The 21,472-nt window shown below is 45.2% G+C and overlaps 1 protein-coding gene across 4 annotated transcripts in view; it reads left to right on the plus strand.

The window, feature by feature from the left end:
• Nucleotides 1-21,472, plus strand: part of ano6 (anoctamin 6) — a 177,822-nt gene that overhangs the window by 127,057 nt on the left and 29,293 nt on the right. For all 4 annotated transcript variants that reach the window (XM_038781357.1, XM_038781355.1, XM_038781358.1 and 1 more), the window contains 5 exons: nucleotides 300-442; nucleotides 1,002-1,079; nucleotides 6,686-6,911; nucleotides 7,545-7,714; nucleotides 17,313-17,410. In XM_038781357.1, coding sequence (XP_038637285.1) covers nucleotides 300-442; nucleotides 1,002-1,079; nucleotides 6,686-6,911; nucleotides 7,545-7,714; nucleotides 17,313-17,410 — 715 coding nt within the window. The remainder of the gene's footprint in view (nucleotides 1-299; nucleotides 443-1,001; nucleotides 1,080-6,685; nucleotides 6,912-7,544; nucleotides 7,715-17,312; nucleotides 17,411-21,472) is intronic.

The raw sequence follows: 21,472 nt of genomic DNA on the forward strand, positions 1-21,472 counted from the left end.
AATCAATCCAACCAACCTGAAGTGGATTATAATGAAATTAAATGACAGAGAAAAATCTTCCTGAAAAATAGCTGTCATTTGACAACAGCGTAACACTGATACGCTATAAGATTAAAATGCAGCAGTAACAGCTGCTTCTTGCATGTGCTGTGGTGCAACGATAATATTTGCTTTCTTTAAGATCCTATCATGTAAAACCTGTCAATCATTTAGTTTGTTGCTGGATTTCAAACCTGTTTGTCAATTAACTCATGTGCTGATGTTTGGAAGCTATTATAATACAACGTGATACTTGACAGTGACTGTGTTTTTGGAGTTCTGGAAACGCAAACAGGCAGCATTGGAGTATGAGTGGGACACTGTGGAATTGGAGCAGGAAGAGCCACGGCGGCCTGAATATGAAGCAAAATGCACAATTCCAAAAAGAAATCCAATTACACAGGTAAATGAGTGAATTAAATGAGTGAATGAGGTAGGCTGACAGAATTGAAATGCATGCAAGTTAACTTTCTACAATGAATTTGCTTTCACTTTGTATTTGAGTTTATATCAGATGAATAAGTGTATACTCACTAAGTTCATGCAGGCTACATTGTGGCCTATCCAAGACCAGAAAAAGCTAACCAAGACCAATTTGTTGTGGAATGAAGAAAAATACAATTTTTGCAAAGCTCTCTCCAAACTTGACAATGCAATGAAGTCAAATGGAAGGATTTAAATTTTTATTTTGTTTTTGCTCCTGGTTACTTGCATTGCACTGAGCAAAGTGTTTGAGTTGCAGTTGAGCAATAGAAGAGACATTCTAATAGCATTAGATCAAACTCAGTGAGGTACATCCAAACTGAAACATGAATCTATACTGTTACCTCATCTCCAATCCGTAGCCTTGAGATGTTAAATCGAGGCCTATCATCTGAATGACGGATTGGCAAATAGCATGCTTTTAAATTTAAGAAAAGTAAAGAAAACAATGCATGGTAGTTCTGACTTTTTGTTTACAGGAAGAAGAGTTGGTTCCTTACTCAACCTTTGGAAAATGTATGAGAATAGTTTGTGGTGGGAGCACCGTTCTTTTCTGGGTAAGACAGCTGTGGATGCTGTTAATATTTTAACAATTTTTCTAATTACATGTATTAATTACAAGGAGGAAAGGATGTTTCAGTCAATGTGGTTCATGCTTGTGTTGAAATAATCCCTTGAAGATAGTGTGTGATATAGTCGCAATTTTTCAGCAGGAGAAAATAGCGAAGGAGCAAGCATGTTTACTATAATTGTATAAAACCAAGAGCAAGGAAGAGCAAAAATAATTAACCAACAAATCATAGGGGCTATGCAAAGAGGATGTGGTGCATCAAGGCTGTTCTTGTGATAGTTCTTCAATGGGATATATTTTAATACTTTTTTTTCAAATACGTATCCAAATTCTCAATGATATTACGGTCTCTTCCGGTAAAGATTTTCAACTTCTGAGAGACATTTTGAGGTCAGTTAGTTTAGTTGACTAGATGGCTCGAGTGTTGGGCAGAGTAATGCAACAGTGCAAGATCATTCCCCATTCCAGCTAAAGTAGTTCTTTTGGCCTGCCTCCTCATCTTACCCCTGAGTAATATTATGGCAGAAGTCATGATTAACAATCCTCGGGAAATGAGGATACCCCATACAGAAAGAGTGAGAGAGCAAGGTAAAGGGCACCATTCTCCGAAAAGGGAACAAAGTCCCCGAGCGAGTGTGTTTAACCGCATGTTTCCCGGCACTCAGAGTTCCAAGAAACGCATGGCTATTCAACTCGACTCGCGTTGAATAAGGGCCTGAACGTGGTACGTGTGGCCCAGGCCGCACATCGCCTGTTTTGTACAGTGGGGAGCTCCATTCGTTGGAACTTCACATTGTAGCGAGAGATCAGGATGCCATTTAAAAATGGCGTCCTGACCCCCCCCCCCCCCCCCCCAGCCTGAACGCACTATGGGAGGGCACCTTGGCAGTGCCAACCTGGCAGTGCCAGGCTGGCACCCAGGTGGTACTGCCAGGGCATCACCCTGCCCAAAGGGCATGCAGCTGGGGGTTCCAATTCCCTGGGAGATCCCCACGAGTGCCGTTCCATCTGTTCTCCGTTTATGGAGACCAGTTCTGAATGGGGCTTGCATGAGGTCTCTGAGGTGAAGAGGCTGAATTCCACAGCCTCGGGTATCCCGGGAATCTGCACATTAGTGTGAGGTTTACTGCCTCGCTCCAATACGCAGATGGCCACGCTAAATTGCCCTTTAATTGGGAAAAAAAGATTTGGGTACTCTAAATTTAAAAAAATATATAAATAAAAAGAATAAGATTATAGCTCTCCTGATGATCTAAAATTTGCATCAGAGTGCCCCAATAATGTATTAAGAACCCCCCCCCCCCCCCCCCCCATTGCTTACCAAGAATCTATCCACCTATTCAAAGATTCTGCTTCCACCACATTTTCAGGAAGGGAGTTCCAAAGACTCACGACCCTCTGGAGCGAAAAAAAAATCACCTCACCTCTGTTTTAAATGGAGTTTGGATTGAAACAGTGACCCCTAGTTCTAGATTCTTCCACAAGAGGAAACATCGTCTCAACATCCATGTTAATACCCTTCAGGATCTTGCATGCTGAACCAAGTTGCCTCTTACTCTTCTAAGCTATGGAAGATACAAGCTTTGCCTGTCCAACCTTTCTTCATAAGACAACCCACCAATCCAGGTATTAGTCTGGTAAACCTTCTCTGAACTACTTCCAATGCATTTACATCCTTAAATATGGTGACCAGTGTTGTGCACAGTACATCAAATGTGGTCTCATTAGTGCCCTGTACAACTGGCGCATAACCTCCCTACTTTGTAATCAATTATCCTCGCAATAAATAACATTCTATTAGCTTCCCTAACTATTTGCTGTAGCCTTTGTACACCCAGATCCATCTGCACCTCAGAGCTGTGCAATCTCACCATTTAAATAATATGCTTCTTTTTTATTCTTCCAGCCAAAATGGACAATTTTACATTTTCCCACATTATACTCTATTTGCCAGATCTTTGCCCACTTGCTTAACCTATTTAGATATTTTTGTAGCCTACTTATGTCCTCTTCACAATTAAATTTCCCACCGATCTTTGTTTCATCAGCAGATTTGGCAACCATCCCTTCATCCAATTCATTTATATAAATTGTAAATTGAGGTCCTAGCACTGAACACTGTGGCACCCCACTTGTCCCATCTTACCAACCTGAAAAATACCATTTATGCCTACTGTTCCTGTTAGCCAGCCAATCTTCTATCCATGCTATATCCATCCCCTATACTATGAGCTTTTTCCCTCCACAATAACCTTTGATATGGCATTTCATCAAATGTCTTCTGAGAATTATTAAGTACTGTACATCTGTTGATGCCCCTTTACAGCACATGTTACTTCCTCAAAGAACTCCGTAAGTTAGTTGAACACAATTTCCCTTTCACAAAACCAAGTTGATTCTGCCAAATTATCTTGAACTGCTATAATTTGTTTAATAATAGCTTCTAATATTTTCTTTAATATTTGTTAACTGGCCTGTAGTTTTCCACTTGCTGTCTCCCTCCCTTTTTGAAAAATTATACATTTGGTATCTTCCAATCTAATGGAACTTCCTGAAGCTAGGGGGGTTTGTGAAATTAAAACCAATGCATCACCTATCATAGAATCCACTGCTGCCTCATGGTGCGGAGGTCCCAGGTTCAATCCCAGCTCTGGGTCACTGTCCGTGTGGAGTTTGCACATTCTTCCCGTGATTGCGTGGGTTTCACTCACAGACCCCAAAGATGTGCAGGGTAGGTGGATTGGCCATGCTAAATTATCCCTTAATTGGAAAAAATGAATTGAGTACTCCGTAATTTATTTATTTTTTTTAAACAAAAAAAATTATTAGAGAATCTCTACAGTGCAGAAGAAGGCCATTCGGCCCATCGAGTCTGCAGCAACCCTCGGAAAGAGCACCCTAATGAAACCCATTCCCCCACCCTACCCCCTTAACCCCACCTGACAGACACATTCCTGGACACGAAGGGGCAATTTTATCATGGCCAATCCACCTAAGCGCAAATCTTTTGACTGGGAGGAAACGGGAACACCCGGAGGAAACCCACGCAGACATGGAGAGAACGTGCAAACCACGCAGACGCTAACCCAAGATCGTAATCAAATCCAAGTCTCTGGCGCTTTGAGGCAGCAGTGCTAATCACCATGCCGCCATGCTGCCCCTCAACTATCTCCAGATAAAAGCAAATTACTGCGGATGCTGGAATTGGAAACAAAGACAGAAAATGCCAGACAATCTCGGCAGGTCTGACAGCATCTGTAGAGAAAGAACATAATTTTGAGTCTGGATGACTGTCAAAGCTAATGAGAATATTTATAAAAAATCTTACTATCTGTCTTTGTATTTCATGATAGCTTTCACTTGTACTCTAATTCCCCCCCACCCCCATTAATCTTTTAGTCACTGTTTTCTGTTTCTTATATTGGCTGGGATTCTCCGCTATCCGGCGGGGCGAGCCGTACCGGCGCCGAGGAGTGGCGTGAATCATTCCGACGCGGGCTGCCCGGAAGATGCGGACTCCTCCACACCTCCAGGGGCTAGGCCGGCGCCGTCAGGGTTGTCACCGCGCCAACCGGCGCCGAAGGGCCCCCACTGGCCGGTGCGAGTTGGCGCATGCGCAGGAGCGCCAGCATTCCAGCGCATGCGCAGGGGGGGGTTCTTCTCCGTGTCGGCCATGGTGGACTGTTACACCGGCCGGCGTGGAGGGAAAGCATGCTCTCAAGGTACAGTCCCGTCTACGGATCGGTGGGCCCCGATCGTGGGCCAGGCCACTGTGCCCCCCCCCCGGGCCAGATCCCCCCCGCTCCCCCCCCCCGAGGACTCCGCAGGCTGCCCGCAGAGCCAGGTCCCGTCGGTACGGACCTGGTCTAATTTATGCCTGCGGGACCGGCCGAAAAACGGGCGGCCACTCGGCCCATCCCAGGGCGGAGAATCACCGGGGGGGCGGGGGCTGCCAACGGCCCCCGACCAGTGCGAAGCGATTCCCGCCCCCGTCGAAAAGCCGGCGTTGGGGCGGGATCCCGCCCATTGTGTCCAATCTTTTGAACTACCACCCAACTTGCACAATTATATGCTTTTTCTTTAAAGTTTGATACTATCTTTAACCTTTCTAGTTAACTACATATGGTGGATCCAGCCCTTGGACTTGTACTTGCATCCCTTGAAATGTATCTATTTTATGCATTTTGAAATATCTGCTTCAATGTTTGCCACTGCCTCTCCATTGACCTATCCCTTACCTAATTTGCCAGTTCACTTTAGCCAGCTCAGCTTTCAAGCCCTCATAATTGAATTTATTTAAGTTCAAAAACAGAGGGTGGAATTTCATCTTTATTGTGCAGAGTGTGGCAGCAGGCGTAAAAAGCAGTGTTGCCAGCCACTTTCTCTGCTGTGTTGGTAGGAACTTGGTGAAAGGCGGCCCTGATGCACAAAAGTTAGAATGGGAAACCTCCCACTCATGCAACACCCTCAGCCCTGCCAGTTCCATGGGCTTGACCCCCCCACCCCCGGGCCGAGTGATGCACTCACTTGAGCTCCTCTAGGGGCATATGTCTGCCAGGTGCATGCTGTGGGATGACCTGGTCATCTAGGATGGTTGGTGCCGAAGTTGGCCTAGTGAGCAAGCCAATCAATATGCTACCCACTTACAATGAGTTAGCGTGGGCAGTCGGGCGAGAGTGTGCAGGCCATGTTTTTAATCTCTACAGAAGTATAAGGGGAATGCCCCTAGAGCAGGGGTGGGCAAACTTTTCCGTGCAAGGGCCGCATTCAGAAATTCACAATTCACAAAGGGCCGCATAGTATATTAAGTAAAATAATTACTTCACCCGGTTATGATTCTGGGCGCCTCATATAGAACATAGAACAGTACAGCACAGAACAGGCCCTTCGGCCCTCGACGTTGTGCCAAGCAATGATCACCCTACTCAAGTCAACGTATCCACCCTATACCAGTAAGTAACCCAACAGCCCCCCCACCCATTAACCTTTAAAAAAAAAATTAAAAAAAAAAAAAATTTTTTTTTTAAAAACGTTTTTTTTTTAATGACTTGGAGGGCCGCAGAAATACCTTCGGCCCGCGGGCCGTAGTTTGCCCACCCCTGCCCTAGAGTATCGCTACCATTTGATTCCACACCACCTGCCTTACAAAACCCTACTCCCCTCCTCACCTGCCCCAACATTCCAAATATCTGCCTCCTCCCTGCGCTCCCAGACCCCTCTCCTCCTGCCTTATTAAAACCACCAGGCATCAGCCTATTTTGGGCTGCCATGGCCCACTTCAGGTTTTTTCCTGCAGTCCTGACCGAGCGCACTACAGAGCTCTGACACTGTTGGGCAAGGGCCGGCAATATCCACTTGAGGGTGCAAGTCCCACAGTTAACCAACTTAACCTGGCTGCCGACTGGCTTGTTCCCTCGCATATAGGCTTCTGACCAACTTTATTTCTAGTGGGGAAAGCAGTCCACCAACACTCCTTGAAAAATGTACTTTGAAAGTCAGAAATCCTGAAGAATTCTGAGTAATTGTACAATTAATTTTCTTTAGGTTTCATTATTCTTAGATGCTTTTATAAAAAAATCAATCTTCTTCCAGATCTCGCTGATTATTGCTTCGGTGATTGCCATCATAGTCTATCGGCTGGCTGTCTTTTTTGAGTTCTCTGTCAGAATGCGTGAAAAAATAAATGACCTGGAACCTATCAAAGATTATGTGACTCCACAGATGGCCACTTCTGTTACAGCTTCTCTCATCAATTTTTTGTTCATTATGATTTTGAATATACTTTATGAAAGAGTCGCAATATGGATCACAGATTTTGGTACGTTAATTTTTCAATATCCGTAATAGTGAATCAAAATATAAAATATTTTGGTCTGTAAAACATCTTCCTTGTGATTAATATGGTCAACTGTTTTAAAAATAGCCTAACAGCCAATTGCTTAAATTTTTGTTTAGAAAATATTTTATTAAAGCTTTATAATTTTAACAATTTTACACATCAAATTTTCAACAAAAAGAAAAACACAACCATATAACCAAACCCCCCGAGCACAAGCCCCAGCCAACATGGCTTACACAAACAGTGCCACCTCCCCAATCACCCCTCCGTTGGTTCTCCTGCTCTTAACCGTCTCTCCCATGCCCCCCCGCTGATAGTTTAATTCTTCTTGAAGAAGTCAATGAACAGCTGCCACCTCCGAGCAAACCCCTACAATGACCTCCCAAAGGCGAATTTAATTTTCTCAAATCTGAGAAATCCTGCCATGTCGCTAACCCACACCACCGACTTCAGGGGCTGTAAGTCCCTCCACCCTAGTAAGATCCAGGAGGTTGCAATCAGATGCATTGATCACCCAAGCTTTTCTTGCTTGTACTATGCTTTCTCGTATAAAATTATACATTGAAAATTTTTTTTAGACATCTCTGATTGATTCCCTCCTTTCCCACTCAGAGCTTCCAAGAACACAGACGGACTATGAAAACAGTTTGACCCTGAAGATGTTTCTCTTCCAATTTGTCAACTATTATTCCTCGTGCTTCTATATTGCTTTCTTTAAAGGCAAGATTGTAGGTTATCCTGGAAAGCCGGTTTACTGGTTAGGACGATTCAGAAACGAAGAGGTAATAAGAAGTATCATGCAACAAAACATTTATTCAAAATGTTAAAGCTTGTATTTACTATTAATGTTTTTGCATTTAGGTTATGGCAGTTGTTTACATTACTGAACTAGCAATCTACAGGTAATGCACTAATAATGTGGAGAACATGAGCTCAACTTCCACCGCGACTATTTTGGGATTTAAAATCCACGCCGACTGTTCATTATTATATCTTTTATTTCTAGAAGCTCTATTCTGTCCTATAGTTTGGATTCCATTTTTTTTATTATTGATGTTAAGCTGACTGTCTGTAATTTGTTGGCACATCCTATCCCCCTTCTTAAACATAGGAATTACGTGAGCTATTTGACAGTCCTGTGGCACAATACCTTTTTCTAACAAATTATTAAATGTCACTCTGCTATCTCTTAGATTTCTATAGAATATGCAGATGCAATACATCCAGACCAGGTCTTCATCCTCTCTGAATTTAATTATTTTGTTCATTGCACTTTTTTTAAACACACTTGCTCATTGCTCATTTTATCATTCAATATCATATATATCGGTTCAATCTCCCCGATAAATGGTGAAGTGAAATAATTAATAGTAATCGCTTATTGTCACAGGTAGGCTTCAATGAAGCTACTGTGAAAAGCCCCTAGTCGCCACACTCTGGCGCCTGTTCGGGGAGGCCGGTACGGGAATTGAACCTGCACTGTTGCCTTGTTCTGCATTACAAGTCAGCGGTTTAGCCCACTGTGCTAAACCAGCCCTATTTAATTATTTATTGTTACCTCTGTCAACCTATCTATCCTTTAACAGAACAATTCCATCCTGGCCTTAATGTTTTTAATAATGTGTCTGTAAAATATTTAGCTTTTTTATGTTCCTTAATAGCTTAATTACTGAGTTCCCCTTTGCTTTACCAATTTTTTTGCTTCTTTTCTAATCTTTGTATTCTCTCTGATCATGCATTCCACTGCTGTCTATGTATTTAATGTTTGCCTATTTCATAACCTTAGTTGTTCCTTTATGTCTTTATTCATCCATGGAATGTCACAAGTTTTTGGTTTGTCCTTTATGGTGAAATGTATTTTTTCTACACTCGGTGCAACATAATTTTAAATGTTTCTCAATGTTATTCTACAACTTTGTTTTCCAATATTGTTACCCATTTTATTTTTCCAGCTTTTATTCTCAGCCTCTCAAAATCGGCTTTTCTCCAGTCGATTCACTGGTTTTCATATTGCACTACTGCCTAGGTGTTCGTTTACTTTTACTTCACTTATCTGCCCTGGTTCATTACCCATTATTAGACCCATTGTCAAATCTTCCCTTGTTGGGGTTTTACATATTGGGTTAGAAAGACGTCCTGTACACATTGTAGAAACTTCATTCCCATATCTCCTTTAGCAGCCTCTTCTGTCTATTAATACCAGTGTAGTTAAAATCATCCATAATTAATAGTGTATGGATTCTCCTTTTCAGAGACTAAGGGCCCCGCCAGAAAAGAAGATGCAATATAAATCCTGTCCATTGTGGGCGGGATCATTTTGGCAAATCTGCATATTCAAGCGAGACAGCTAGTTTAACTCTAATGTGCAGATTCCCGAGGTACCTGAGGCTTTGGAAATCACGTGCAGCGGGACCTGGGAGTCCTTGTGCAACCAGTTGCTGACGTGAATTCATTTGGATCGCTTCTCGGCCTTTTGGCTCAGATCAAGTACATACTTGAGCAAGGGAAGCTGAGGATTTTGATGTCGATCGTGGATTGGAGAACACGGAGTGATTGAAGACATCGAAGAGGAAACGTTTTGAGCTCTGCTGCTATTGGTGGATCTTCATGCTGGTCTAAGCCTCTGGTTTAGGCCTAACGGCGATACAGTTTAGACTCAACATTTGAGCTATGGCTGGAACTGCATCCCGACCACCAGGCTGGGGGAGTGCGAAACACTGTCCAAGTTACAGTGAAGAAGATGGAAGGAGACTCGCCTGTGGATCGGATTTTCTTCGTGAAGCGGGTACTGTCGAGTGCTGCGGATTTCAACCAACAGAGATCTTCTGCTTGCAAGACTTCCCCAAAATTGGATATTTTGACGTCACCTTCTATAGTGTGGCAGCTTGCATCAAATTCTTCAACTTGTTTAAAGAGAAAGGCAACCAGAGCTCCCCGTCTGTCCTGACTGCGGAGCCTCTGTTCATGCTACCGTCGCAGCAAAACCAGGTGGTTACAGTGCACACGTACAACCCCCACGTCCCCGTGTCTTATGTGCTCACATTCCTCGCCAGGTACGTCGAGCTGAAAAGTAACAGCATGCAACTGAAGGACACCTTTGGAATCTGGACAAGTGACCACCAGGTCAAGGTGACCCTGAGAATGGACGGCAATAGAACCATCCTACATTCCCCCCTCCAGATTCGCCATTGGAGGAAATCTTGGCTATCTCTATTATGCGGGGCAACCATGAGTGCTCCGCACCTGTGGCAAAACAGGGCACGTTGCCGTCAACTGCAACGTCACCTTCTGCAGAAACTGCAAGCAGGAGGGACACATGGCAAAGGACTGCAAGGAAGATAAGTGCTGCAACCTGTTTGGGGAAGCCGGCCATCTTTACAGGGCCTGCCCAAACGCAGGTCAATGTACACACAAATCATCAGCGGCGGAGTCCAAGAGGCGACCACAGAGGAGGTTCATGCACCCTCCATCGACAAAGACACCACGACACAGAATGCTGAAAATCAATAGAAGGGCCCTCAACAAAAAGTGGAGGCCCCAGCACAACCTGACAATTCAATCCCTACTTCATCTGACGAAGAAGACTCAATGGAAGAGGATGGAACGAAGAATGAAGGGTGCTGGGAAACGGCGAACAGGGACAAACGAAAGAGGAAACAGAAAAATAAACTGAAGAAACCCCTGATGGTGAATGGAAAAAAGCGGCAACTTCCAGCTAGCAGCCTTAGCGCCAACACCTCCTCCAATGAGGAAAAACAAACTAAGAATCGGCCTCAATTAAAGAGGCAAAGTACCAATGTGGGACGGGATGCACAGACCCCCCAGACCACAGACAGAAAAGAAAATAAAACACGCAGAGATCACACACCTCTGGCCGATGGGAAGAGCAATGTGACCAACGCCCACCAGACGCCGGATATTGAAAACAAGGTCACAGACCAGCTCCAGAAATTAAGAAGCAGCAACAACCCAGGCGAAAACCGGCCTGCAACCCCAACACCCACTGACTGCCATGACAGATGCCAGGGCTACACTACCCCCCCAATGCATATCCGTCAAGTTCACGGGCCTGGTGCGGACCAGGACAGCTTTCTCAGCCCTGCAACTGTGCAACAGTTTGCGAGCACCACCCGCATGCTGGGGAACATTGAACAGGTGGAACACCCAACTGTATAGACTCTGGACTCTGAGACTGGTAAATCTACCTTTTTAAAATAGGGTTTAAAATTGCATCTATTAATGCGTGAAGCATTAAAGATACTTTGCGGTGTGTAGCCACACTCAGCTACTTAGCAAATATGAAAGCCGACCTACTGTTCCTGCAGGAGTGTGGGATTCCGCACCTCAGCAACTACAGGCACTGGTCGAGCTGGTGGTCCCACGGGCCATCCATCTGGTCGGGAGGAAACGAATGTCGTTTCTCCGGCCTGGGTGTTCTGCTATGGGGGGGGGGGGGGGGGGGGGGGGGATTTCACCATCTCCGACGTTAAGGAGATGCAGACGGACGCCTCCTCGCAGCAGACATCAAATACAAAGATGCCCCTCTCAGATGTGTACGCCCCGTGAGCGGCTGGCAGTCCTTCAGCAACTCCCACTGCTGTTGGCCACCTCCAAGCCGGTCATTCTGGGCGGTGACTTCAACTGCATCATCGATGTGGCTGGACGGTCCGGCAGAGCCGACAGCAAACTCGATGCTACGTCCGGACTCCTGATGGAAACGGTAAAAGACGCCAAGCTGCTCGACGTCTTCAGCAGCCCTGCAGACGGAGCACAGCGTAGGTACACATGGTCACGGCCAGACGGGTCCGCCCGCTCCAGGATAGACTTCTTCTTTGTGTACCATGCTTTCACGGTCAGGTCCACCGACCTTAAGCCGGTGTTCTTCTCTGACCACTGCCTCCTACTGGCCAACTGCCACCTGCAGGAAAACCAGGGGCCAGGCAGGGGGACATGGAAGCTGAATGTAAAACTGTTGACTCCAGAGAACCTCGAGGAACTTAAAAGGGATTACAAAGGTTGGAGAGCCGTGAAACCCCTCTTTGAGTCTCCACATCTCTGTTGGGAAGCAATCAAGGGGAACATCAAAAGGTTTTTCATCCTCCAAAGGCGTTCAAAAGGTGAGAGAGAGGCAAGGGGCCATGTCCAGGCTCCAGAAAAGTATGTAGAATTTGCTCCAGCTGTACTCGATGGGGATTGATGTCAAGGAGGATCTCCAATAGGTGAATAGCCAGAAAGCCTCGCTCTACATCTCGGAGGCCTCCAAGGTTATCTTCCGTTCCAGAGTCCACTCCGTGGAGCAGGATGAAAAGTGCTCACGCTTCTTCTTCCAAAAGGTGCACAGAGAGACCTCTGTGATCAGCAGCCTGAAGGAAGAAGATGGCTCTGTAAAGTCATCGCAGTCTGACATCCTGAGGATCAGTAAATCCTTTTATGCCGGACTGTATGATCTGAAGCCAACAGATAGCACTGTTTCCCAGACCTTCCTGTCGTCTATCACGGAGGTCTTGGGCGACAGCGAGTGGGAAAACCTGGACAAACCGCTAATTCTGGATGAGCTGACAAAGGCCATCAAGTCCTTTGAGACGAGTAAAACTCCTGGAAGCGACGGCTTACCGGCTGAGTTGTATTCGGCTCTGTGGGACTGGATGGGCCGAGACCTGCTGGAAGTGTACGAGAGTACGATTCGGGACGGCAGTGTGTCAGAATCCAAGAGGAAAATGCATCATCACCTTCATCTACAAGCAGAAGGGGGAAAGGGAAGAAATTCGAAAATGTCGACCCATTTCACTGTTGAATGTGGATTACAAAATTCTAGCCACGGTCATCGCCAACCGGGTCAGGTCTGCTCTGGAGTCGGTGATCCACCCTGACCAGACCTGTGCTGTACCCGGCAGGAAGATCTCTGAAAGCCTCGTGCTACTCAGGGATACGATCGCCTACGTGCAGGACAGGAGGGTGGACACCTGCCTCATCAGCCTTGACCAGGAGAAGGCTTTCGACAGAATATCGCACACCTACATGATGGATGTGCTCTCCAAAATTGGGTTTGGGGAGGGAATTCGCAATTGGATCAAACTGCTCTACACAAACATCTATGGCGCAGTCTCAATGGGTGGGAATCAGAAAAGTTCCAGCTCAAATCTGGAGTCGGGTAGGGCTGCCCACTCTCCTCGGCCCTGTTTGTGTGCTGCATAGAACCTTTTGCCGAGTCCATCAGGAAGGATCCGGGTATACAAGAAGTGACGATCCCAGGCAGCAGAGGCGTGCAAGTCGAGGCCTCCCTGTACATGGACAACGTCACCGTTTTCTGCTCGGATTTCGCGTCTGTACGCAGGCTCTTGAATGCCTGCGACCAGTTTGAACTGGCCTCGGGAGCCAAGGTAAACCGCGGCAAGAGCGAGGACATGTTCTTTGGGAACTGGGCCGACCGGTCCTTTGTCCCCTTCCCTGTCAGATCAAATTACCTGAAGATGCTGGGGATATGGTTCATAGTGGCTGGGGCGTGCACCAAAAACTGGGTGGAGCGCATTGTCACAGTAAGACAGAAACTGGGCTGGTGGGAGCAACGCTCCCTCTCCATTGCGGGCAAAACCCTGGTCATCAAGTGTGAGGTACTCACGGTGTTACTGCACGTAGCGCAGGTCTGGCCCATTACCCAACGTACGCCGCAGCAATCACCCGGGCCATCTTCAAATTAATCTGGAGATCCAAGATGGATAGTGTCCGAAGGGACACCATGTACAATTGTGGAATGTGCCTTTGCAAAGAAGGTCTGGAGAGCGATGTAGTGGTATTTGTCAAGGTTCACCCCGAGCAGCTCTGTGAGACAGGACTCTGTGCTATACAGAATGTTTCCGGGGACACACACCGAAACAAACATCAACTGCTGGAAGGTCATCAACTCGGTGAATGACGCTCTTTGGTCTGCCCGTAACTTGCTGATCTTCCAGTGCAAAGAATTGTCCTCGACCGAGTGTTGCAGACTAGCACATTCCAAGGTCCAGGACTACGTGCTGAGGGACACACTCAAGCTTGGAGTAGCTGCCGCCAAGGCGCAATGGGGAAATACCACTGTGTAAGGTCTTACCAGTAAATGTACACTAGGAGGTGGGTAACAGTGTAAAACCCCTCGGTCTGGGTCATTAACATTCCAATGTATAAAAGAAACATGACAATGTCAATATTTAAGAAAGAATTGTAACGTAAACTTTGATATATGTGTAATGTCATCCCAATTGAATGGAAGAAAGTCAAGTGAATATAACTTTGATGGAAATGTACAGTCAAGACAATTGGAAATGTTCTGTAATGTTTATTATAGATTTTATGAATAAAGTATATTTTTTTGGCAGAAAAAAATGAATTCATTTGGATCCTATTAATAGGATGCAGATGAAGGCCCAACCGGAATCGTAAACCCTCTGCCCAATTATCCACGACACAGATGGTTTTCACGGTTAGATTCTATTTTGTTGGCGATTGATCATTGCCATGCACTTGCACAGAGTGAATGTTACTTGCCACTTATCAGCCTGGATATTGCCTAGGTCATGCTGCATTTTGACATGGATTGCTTCAGTATCTGAGGAATCACAAATGGTGCTGAACATTGTGCAGTCATCCGTGAACATCCCCACTTCGACCTTATGTTGGAGGAAAGTCATTGATGAAGCAGCTGAACCTCTTTGGGTCTAGGACACTACCCTGAGGAACTCCTGCAGTGATATCCTGGAACTGAAGTGATTGACCTTCAACAACCACAATCAGCTTCCTTTGTGTTAGGTCTGACCCAATCCAATGGGGAGTTTTCCCATTGACCAGCTAGGACTCCTTGATGCCATACTTGGTCAAATTCTGCCTTGATGTTGAGGGCAGCCTCACCTCTGGGGGTTGCACTCTTTTGTCTGTGTTTGAACCAAGGCTGTAATGAGGTCAGGACCTGAATGAACCTGGCAGAACAGAAAATGAGCAGCAATGGGCAGGGTATTGCGAAGCAAGTGCTGCTTGATAGCACTATTGATGACCGTTTACACCACTGATGATCAAGAGTAGACTGATGGTGCGGTAATTAGCCGGGTTAGATTTGTCCTGCATTTTGTGAACTGACATAACTGGGAAATTGCTGGCTAAATGTCGGTCTTGTGCTGTACTGGGACAGCTTGGCTTCAGGTGAGGCAAGTTCTGGAACATACACTTTTAGTACTGCTGAAATCAAAATGAAAATGAAATGAAAATCGCTTATTGTCACAAGTAGGCTTCAAATGAAGTTACTGTGAAAAGCCCCTAGTCGCCACATTCCGGTGCCTGTTCTGCCAGAATATTATGAGAACCCATAGCCTTTGAAGTATCCAATGCCCTCACTTGTTTCTTGATATTATGTGGAGTGAATTTAATTGACTGAAGACTGGCACCTGCGATGCTGGGGACCTCCGGAGCAGGCCAAGATAGATCATTCATTCGGCATTTCTGGCTGAAGATTGTTTCAAATGCGTCAACCACGTCTGTTCATCAGTTGATGTCTGAGCGCCTTTAAAATATGGTGGCTGGTTATGGTGGCATGAGCCGTACAGCCACACACAATATCAAAAACCCCCCGACTGAATAATTAATTAGGCCAGCGTCATGCAAGATGGTGCAAATCCCCACAAACTTCCACAACGGGAAACTCTCCCCTTTCCTGCCCCTGCCTTAGGTTTTATCCTGCAGCATTAATTCCTAAATTCAGCTTGTTGATTTAAAAGATCCTCCACAAACCCAACTCCTGTAGAATTTTTCTCATGCGTCCTATAATGAGAAGCTGCTTTTTGCACTGACCCCTTTTTTACTTTCCAATATATTTGGATACAGTGCCTTTAATCCGTTTTTCATTAACTTAGTCATAAGCCTCATAGGTGTTTAATGCATGTTCCTTTTTCATATTTGGAAAGTACAGACCATACTCCATCTGACGCGATGGCAAAACCCAAAACAAAACATCTATTCAATATGATTCTGAGCTTGGGCAGCACTTGCTGAACAATTCAGAATGCACTAATAGCTACACTAATAACCAATTTAAATTAATCAGTTGGGCTTCTGTGTCTCATTTACATTTATTAGCAACAACATACATTTATTAAGCAGGGACCCATTCTCTGCAAACTAAAGCCCATGTTCAATCCTTGCACTTTTTTAGAATTACCCAGGACCTTGGGAGACTATGGGGCGGGATACTCCCGCAATTGGTGGGATGGGCCGAAGCTGGTGCCAAGAACGGCCACTCCGGCGTCGGGCCACCCGGTAGTTGCGGAATCCTCCGCACTTCTGGGGGCTAGGCTGGTGCCAGAGGGGATGGCACCGCGCCAACCGATGCCGAAGGGCCGCCGTGGTCCCACGCATGCGCAGAACTGCCAGAGTGTTCTGCCGCATACGCAGGGTGAACCCCGCCCAAAAAACGCGCGGGAGAATTGCGAGATGTTGCAATATAAATCATGTCCATTGTGGGCGGGATCACTTTGGCAAACCTGCATATTCAAGCGAGACAGCTAGTTTAACTCTAATGTGCAGATTCCCGAGGTACCTGAGGCTTTGGAAATCATGTGCGGCGGGACCTGGGAGTCCTTGTGCAACCAGTTGCTGACGTGAATTCATTTGGATCGCTTCTCGGCCTTTTGGCTCAGATCAAGTGCACGCTTGAGCAAGGGAAGCTGAGGATTTCGATGTCGATCGTGGATTGGAGAACACGGAGGGTTTGAAGACATCGAAGAGGAAACATTTTGAATTCTGCTGCTATTGGTGGATCTTCATGCTGGTCTAAGCCTCTGGTTTAGGCCTAACGCCGATACAGTTTAGACTCAACGTTTGAGCTTTGCTGGCCCCCGACCGGCGCGACGTGAACCCCGCCCAAAAACCGGCACGGGAGAATTCGGCATCCGGCATTGGAGTGGCGGGGCAGGATTCACGCTGCCCCCCGGCAATTCTCCGACCCGGCGGAGGCTCGGAGAATCCCGCCCATGGTCTCCATTGTTTTCTTTGTAGCAATTGTTCAGCCAATGAGAGTCGATTTGACAACCAAACAGCATCCTTTTCTCCTATGGTAAAAATTGTTGTCATCATTTGTAATTTGGCATTCTTGCTTTTGACCTCGTGAGTGTAAGATGAAAAGCTTCGACAACATGTTCCCCTTTTCAGCAATGTTAAAGTTCTGCACTACCAAGCGACTGTTTATATAACTTTTCAGGATCAATTTTAAAATGCACATAAACATCAAATAAGTTGCTTTGTTTCACAGAGACTCTTGTGATATATTTTCTCTGATACTTTCATTAAATATTTATTTTTAAAGCTAAAGTAAACTGCCTAGCAAGGGAAGAGTTAACTTTTGCTTTGTGAAATTCATAGTGTGACCCAGGAGGCTGCCTTGTAGAACTATCAACCCAACTGCTGATTATAATGGGAGGAAAAGCAATATGGAACAACGTTCAAGAAGTTCTTATTCCGTAAGTTAATGTGCTCTTAAGTGCAAATGGTTATAGAAATTTACATTGTAACAAAATATTTTAACTACAGCAGCAGTTTCTATTTATATAGCACTGTTGACATAATAAAGCATCCCAAGGCGCTTGACAGGAATATTATTTTAAAAAATGACACTGAACTGCATAAGGAGATCTTGCATCAGATGACCGAAAGCTTGGTTAAAGAGATGGGTTTTAAGGAATTTCTCGAGGAGAAATGAGAAGTAGAAGGCTCAGCGAAGGATCTTCCAGAGTTTTGGGCCCAGGTTGCTGAAGGCACATAGCCTGCAATTGTCGAGAGTTTAAAATCTGGGATGCTCAAAAGGACAGAATTAGAGGAGTGCAGATATTTCAGAGGTTTGTAGATCTGAAGGAGATTACAAAAATAGAGGGTAAGGTCATGGAGGGATTTGAAAATAATCATGCGAATTTTAAAGTAAATACATTGGGCGTGATTCTCCGCACCCGGGAGAAATCGTGAGGCTGGCGTCAAAAACGGGCGGGTTTGACGCCAGCCTCCGCCCGCCCCCCGACCGGGAACCGATTCTGGTCCCTGGTCGGGGCTAGCATCCCGTGGCCGTGAACTCCGGCATCGCGGGCTTAACGAATTTCGTTAAGCCCGCTAGCCAGATTTAGCGACGGCTGACGCGTCAGATGACATCAGCCGCGCATGCGCGGATTGGACGACTCCAACCCGCGTATGCGCGGATGACATCATCACGTATTTGCGTGAAACCCGCGCATGCGCGGGCCGGTATGCCCCTCAGCCGCCCCGCGAATGGATACAGCGGGGCGGCGGAAGGATAAAGAGTGCGCGGGGTAAGTACCCGCTGCCCGCGATCGGTGGGCACCGATCGCGGGCCCATGGCACCATTGGCACGGCCGTGGTACTGCCGTGCCAATCGGTGCCATGGTTCCCCAGATCGGGACTTTACGGCCGTTTTTACGAACGGTCAGACCAGGTGTGTTTGACGTTCATAAAAACGGTCGCAAAGGCCTTGGAAATCGGCCCATCGGCCAGCTGAGAATCGCTGCTCGCCGTAAAAAAAACGTCGGGTAGCGATTCGTGTCGGGAGGCGGGGGGGGAGAGAATAGCGGGAGGTCGTCGGACCAGCGTGGCCGTAAAAATTTACGCCGCCCGCTATTTTCCGCCCCGTTGTGAGTGCGGAGAATTCCGCCCATTGTTTTACCAGGAATCAGTCAGCAATTGAAGAAATTAAAATCTGTGTTAACTAAACATCTTTACTCTACATTTGTGTATAAGTTTAGAAGTTTTGATCACTGTTTCTGAATTGAAGGTCTGTATGAATCATTGTTTTTTCAAATTAATTTACCGGATGTGTGTGTCGCTGGTTAGGCCAGCATTTATTGCTCATCCCTAGTTGCCCTTCAGAAGGTGGTGGTGAGCTGCCTTCTTGACCCGCTGCAGTCCCTGAGGCTGAAGTACACCCACAGTGCTGTTGGGGAGAGAGTCCTAGGATTTTGACCCGACAGTGAAGGAACAGTAATATATTTCCAAGTAGGAGTGGTGAGTGGTGGGGTTGCCAAGTACATGTATGCACTCATCTGCTGCAGACCCAGTACTAGTTTCCATCAGTGGCGTGCAGAGGTCTGGTGATGCCCGGGGCAAATCTTGATTGTATGCCCCAAAGACCCAAGCAGTGGCGTGCAGAGGTCTGGTGATGCCCGGGGCAAATCGTGATTGTATGCCCCAAAGACTCAAGTATAAGGCCTAATATACTGAGAAATATTATGAGAAAGGAAAACATTTTGAATATATAAACACAGATGAAACATGAAATAAACGCTTTATTCGATTTTAATATAAATCAATCAAATTTATTAAGTTCTTTTCCCCAGATGATACCTCCTGTCACAAAACACCTGAACTACTTCACTTTTTACATCAGCTGTGAGAAATTCTTTTTCAATGCTTATTAAAGCCAGGTTGGTCAGTCGCTCCTGTGACATAGAAGACCTCATATGTTTTTATTAATTTCAGTTTTGAAAATGACCTTTAACAGCTTGCGACTGAAAATGCGATTGTAAGCAGTAATCTGTATGAAACACACAGCGTCGGAAAGACATCCCTCCCATACTGCAGTAAAGACTCCAGAGCATCTTTAGGATCAGGAGGAACTCTATTCCCTCCAGCTCGAAGGAGCATCACAAAATCAATAATTTTGTCATATAACTGAATTGCAACCACATCATTGTCATAATAATTTGCAAAGTCTGAACATTCCTTTTTTAATTTCTCTCTTTCTTGTTCATCTTCAATCACTCCTGAATTCAAGTTCAGAAGAAAAGAAAATCGGTCACTGAGTCTTTGAAGACGGACACTGCGGTCTTCAATTTCAGTTTTTAATCTGTTCACAATCTCTACCATTACTCTATTCATTTCTTCTTGTGCCGTCAGTCCACTATCTCTTGCTGACTCTCCAGGCATTATTCTTCTTCTCCTTGTTCGTGCAATTGGTATTCCCCAATTTTGACAATATTCATTGGCTAAATCTATTGCATTGTGGATAATTTCGTCATTCTTCAAATTCAAGATATGAATAAGTCCTCTCAGATCACAAGAAGCTTCATGGAACCCCATTTTCGGATCCTGCAAACGTTTTGAGACTTTATCCACTGATGATAAAACTGAGTACCAAAAATTTAATAAAGCTATAAACGGGAACTGTTGAATAGAGTTCAGTAGCGATCCTGCATCAGATTTAGTTTCCCTTGAAAATTCTCCTTCCAGCAGGTGTTGAAGGCTTGCAATAACGTTGTCACACTCTTCGTGGATTACTTGCACAGCATCATGGCTGGAACTCCATCTTATGTCACACTGTCTTTTCACAGTCCGAGTGACAAATGATTTTAACACTTCCCAATGAGAAGTAGATGAAGAAAAAAAAGTAGAGTTTTTCTAGAATGCCAAAAAATGTAACAACAACAGATTGCACCTCACTTGCATGGACACAGGACAAATTGAGGCTGTGGTTCTCGCAGTTCACAAACACAGCTTTTGGGTTAACTTCAAGAATTTTTTGTTGAACACCTCCTCTCACTCCAGCCATAACTGCTGCCTTATCATATGCTTGACCACGACAGTCATTCATGGAAATTTTGTCTTCTTCCAATTTTTCCTGAATTTTATTTACCAGGCTGACTGCATCTTTCTTGTTGACTTGAAAAAATCCCAGAAATGTCTCCTTTATTTCTACTTTTCTGTTTTCATCAATATGAACGTAACGCAGAATTTCAGAAACCTGATCTTCATGGGCAATATCTGGAGTTGAATCCAGCATTATGCTAAAATATTTTGCGTCCTTAATTTCGGAAATTATATTTTTCTTGACAGTTTCACCAAGAAGATTGATTATTTCGTTTTGAATTCTGTTGGACAAGTAGGTGACACTTTTTGGTTTCTCTTTCCCTCTCTGCAAGTGTTTTGCTAAGATGTCATCATATTGGCCAAAAGTCTGATTGTTGCTAGAAAGTTTCCTGTATTTTCACTGACTGTCTCCCCTGGCTCTGATAACCCAGATATTCCTTCTCCTCGATGTCCACGATAGGCCAGATTCTGTTTTGCCAGAAAGGATATAACCTCGACAATCCGTTCAGTTATAGCTTTCCATCTTTTCTTTTCAGCAGACATTTGCTGTTGAAGTTCAGCATCTATCGTAGTTGAATGATGGAGTCGAACTACAAGGTTCAGGTATTCCCTCATGTGAGCTCTATGAGAAGGGCTTTTCTCATGGTCAGGTATTGTTGGATTTAATTTTCTCCAAGTGGAGAAACCGTCTTCCTTTCCAAAGTTTGACACAGACAACAAATGCTCCTTTGAAAACAAAAAGCAAACAAAACAGTAGCATGCTTTCCGATATGGAGAGTATAACAACCATTTTCTCTCCACAATTTCTCCGTTTGTGGAAACTTTATCAAACCACTGTTTGGAAAATGATCTCCCATCCTTCTCAGCAAATGGACCACTTTTATTCTGATATCTTTCAGGGCCATGTTGTAATATTGTCATCTTCAAATGATCTG

Source organism: Scyliorhinus canicula, chromosome 20 (genome assembly GCF_902713615.1).
Source record: "Scyliorhinus canicula chromosome 20, sScyCan1.1, whole genome shotgun sequence".
NCBI classification, from domain to species: Eukaryota; Metazoa; Chordata; class Chondrichthyes; order Carcharhiniformes; family Scyliorhinidae; genus Scyliorhinus; species Scyliorhinus canicula.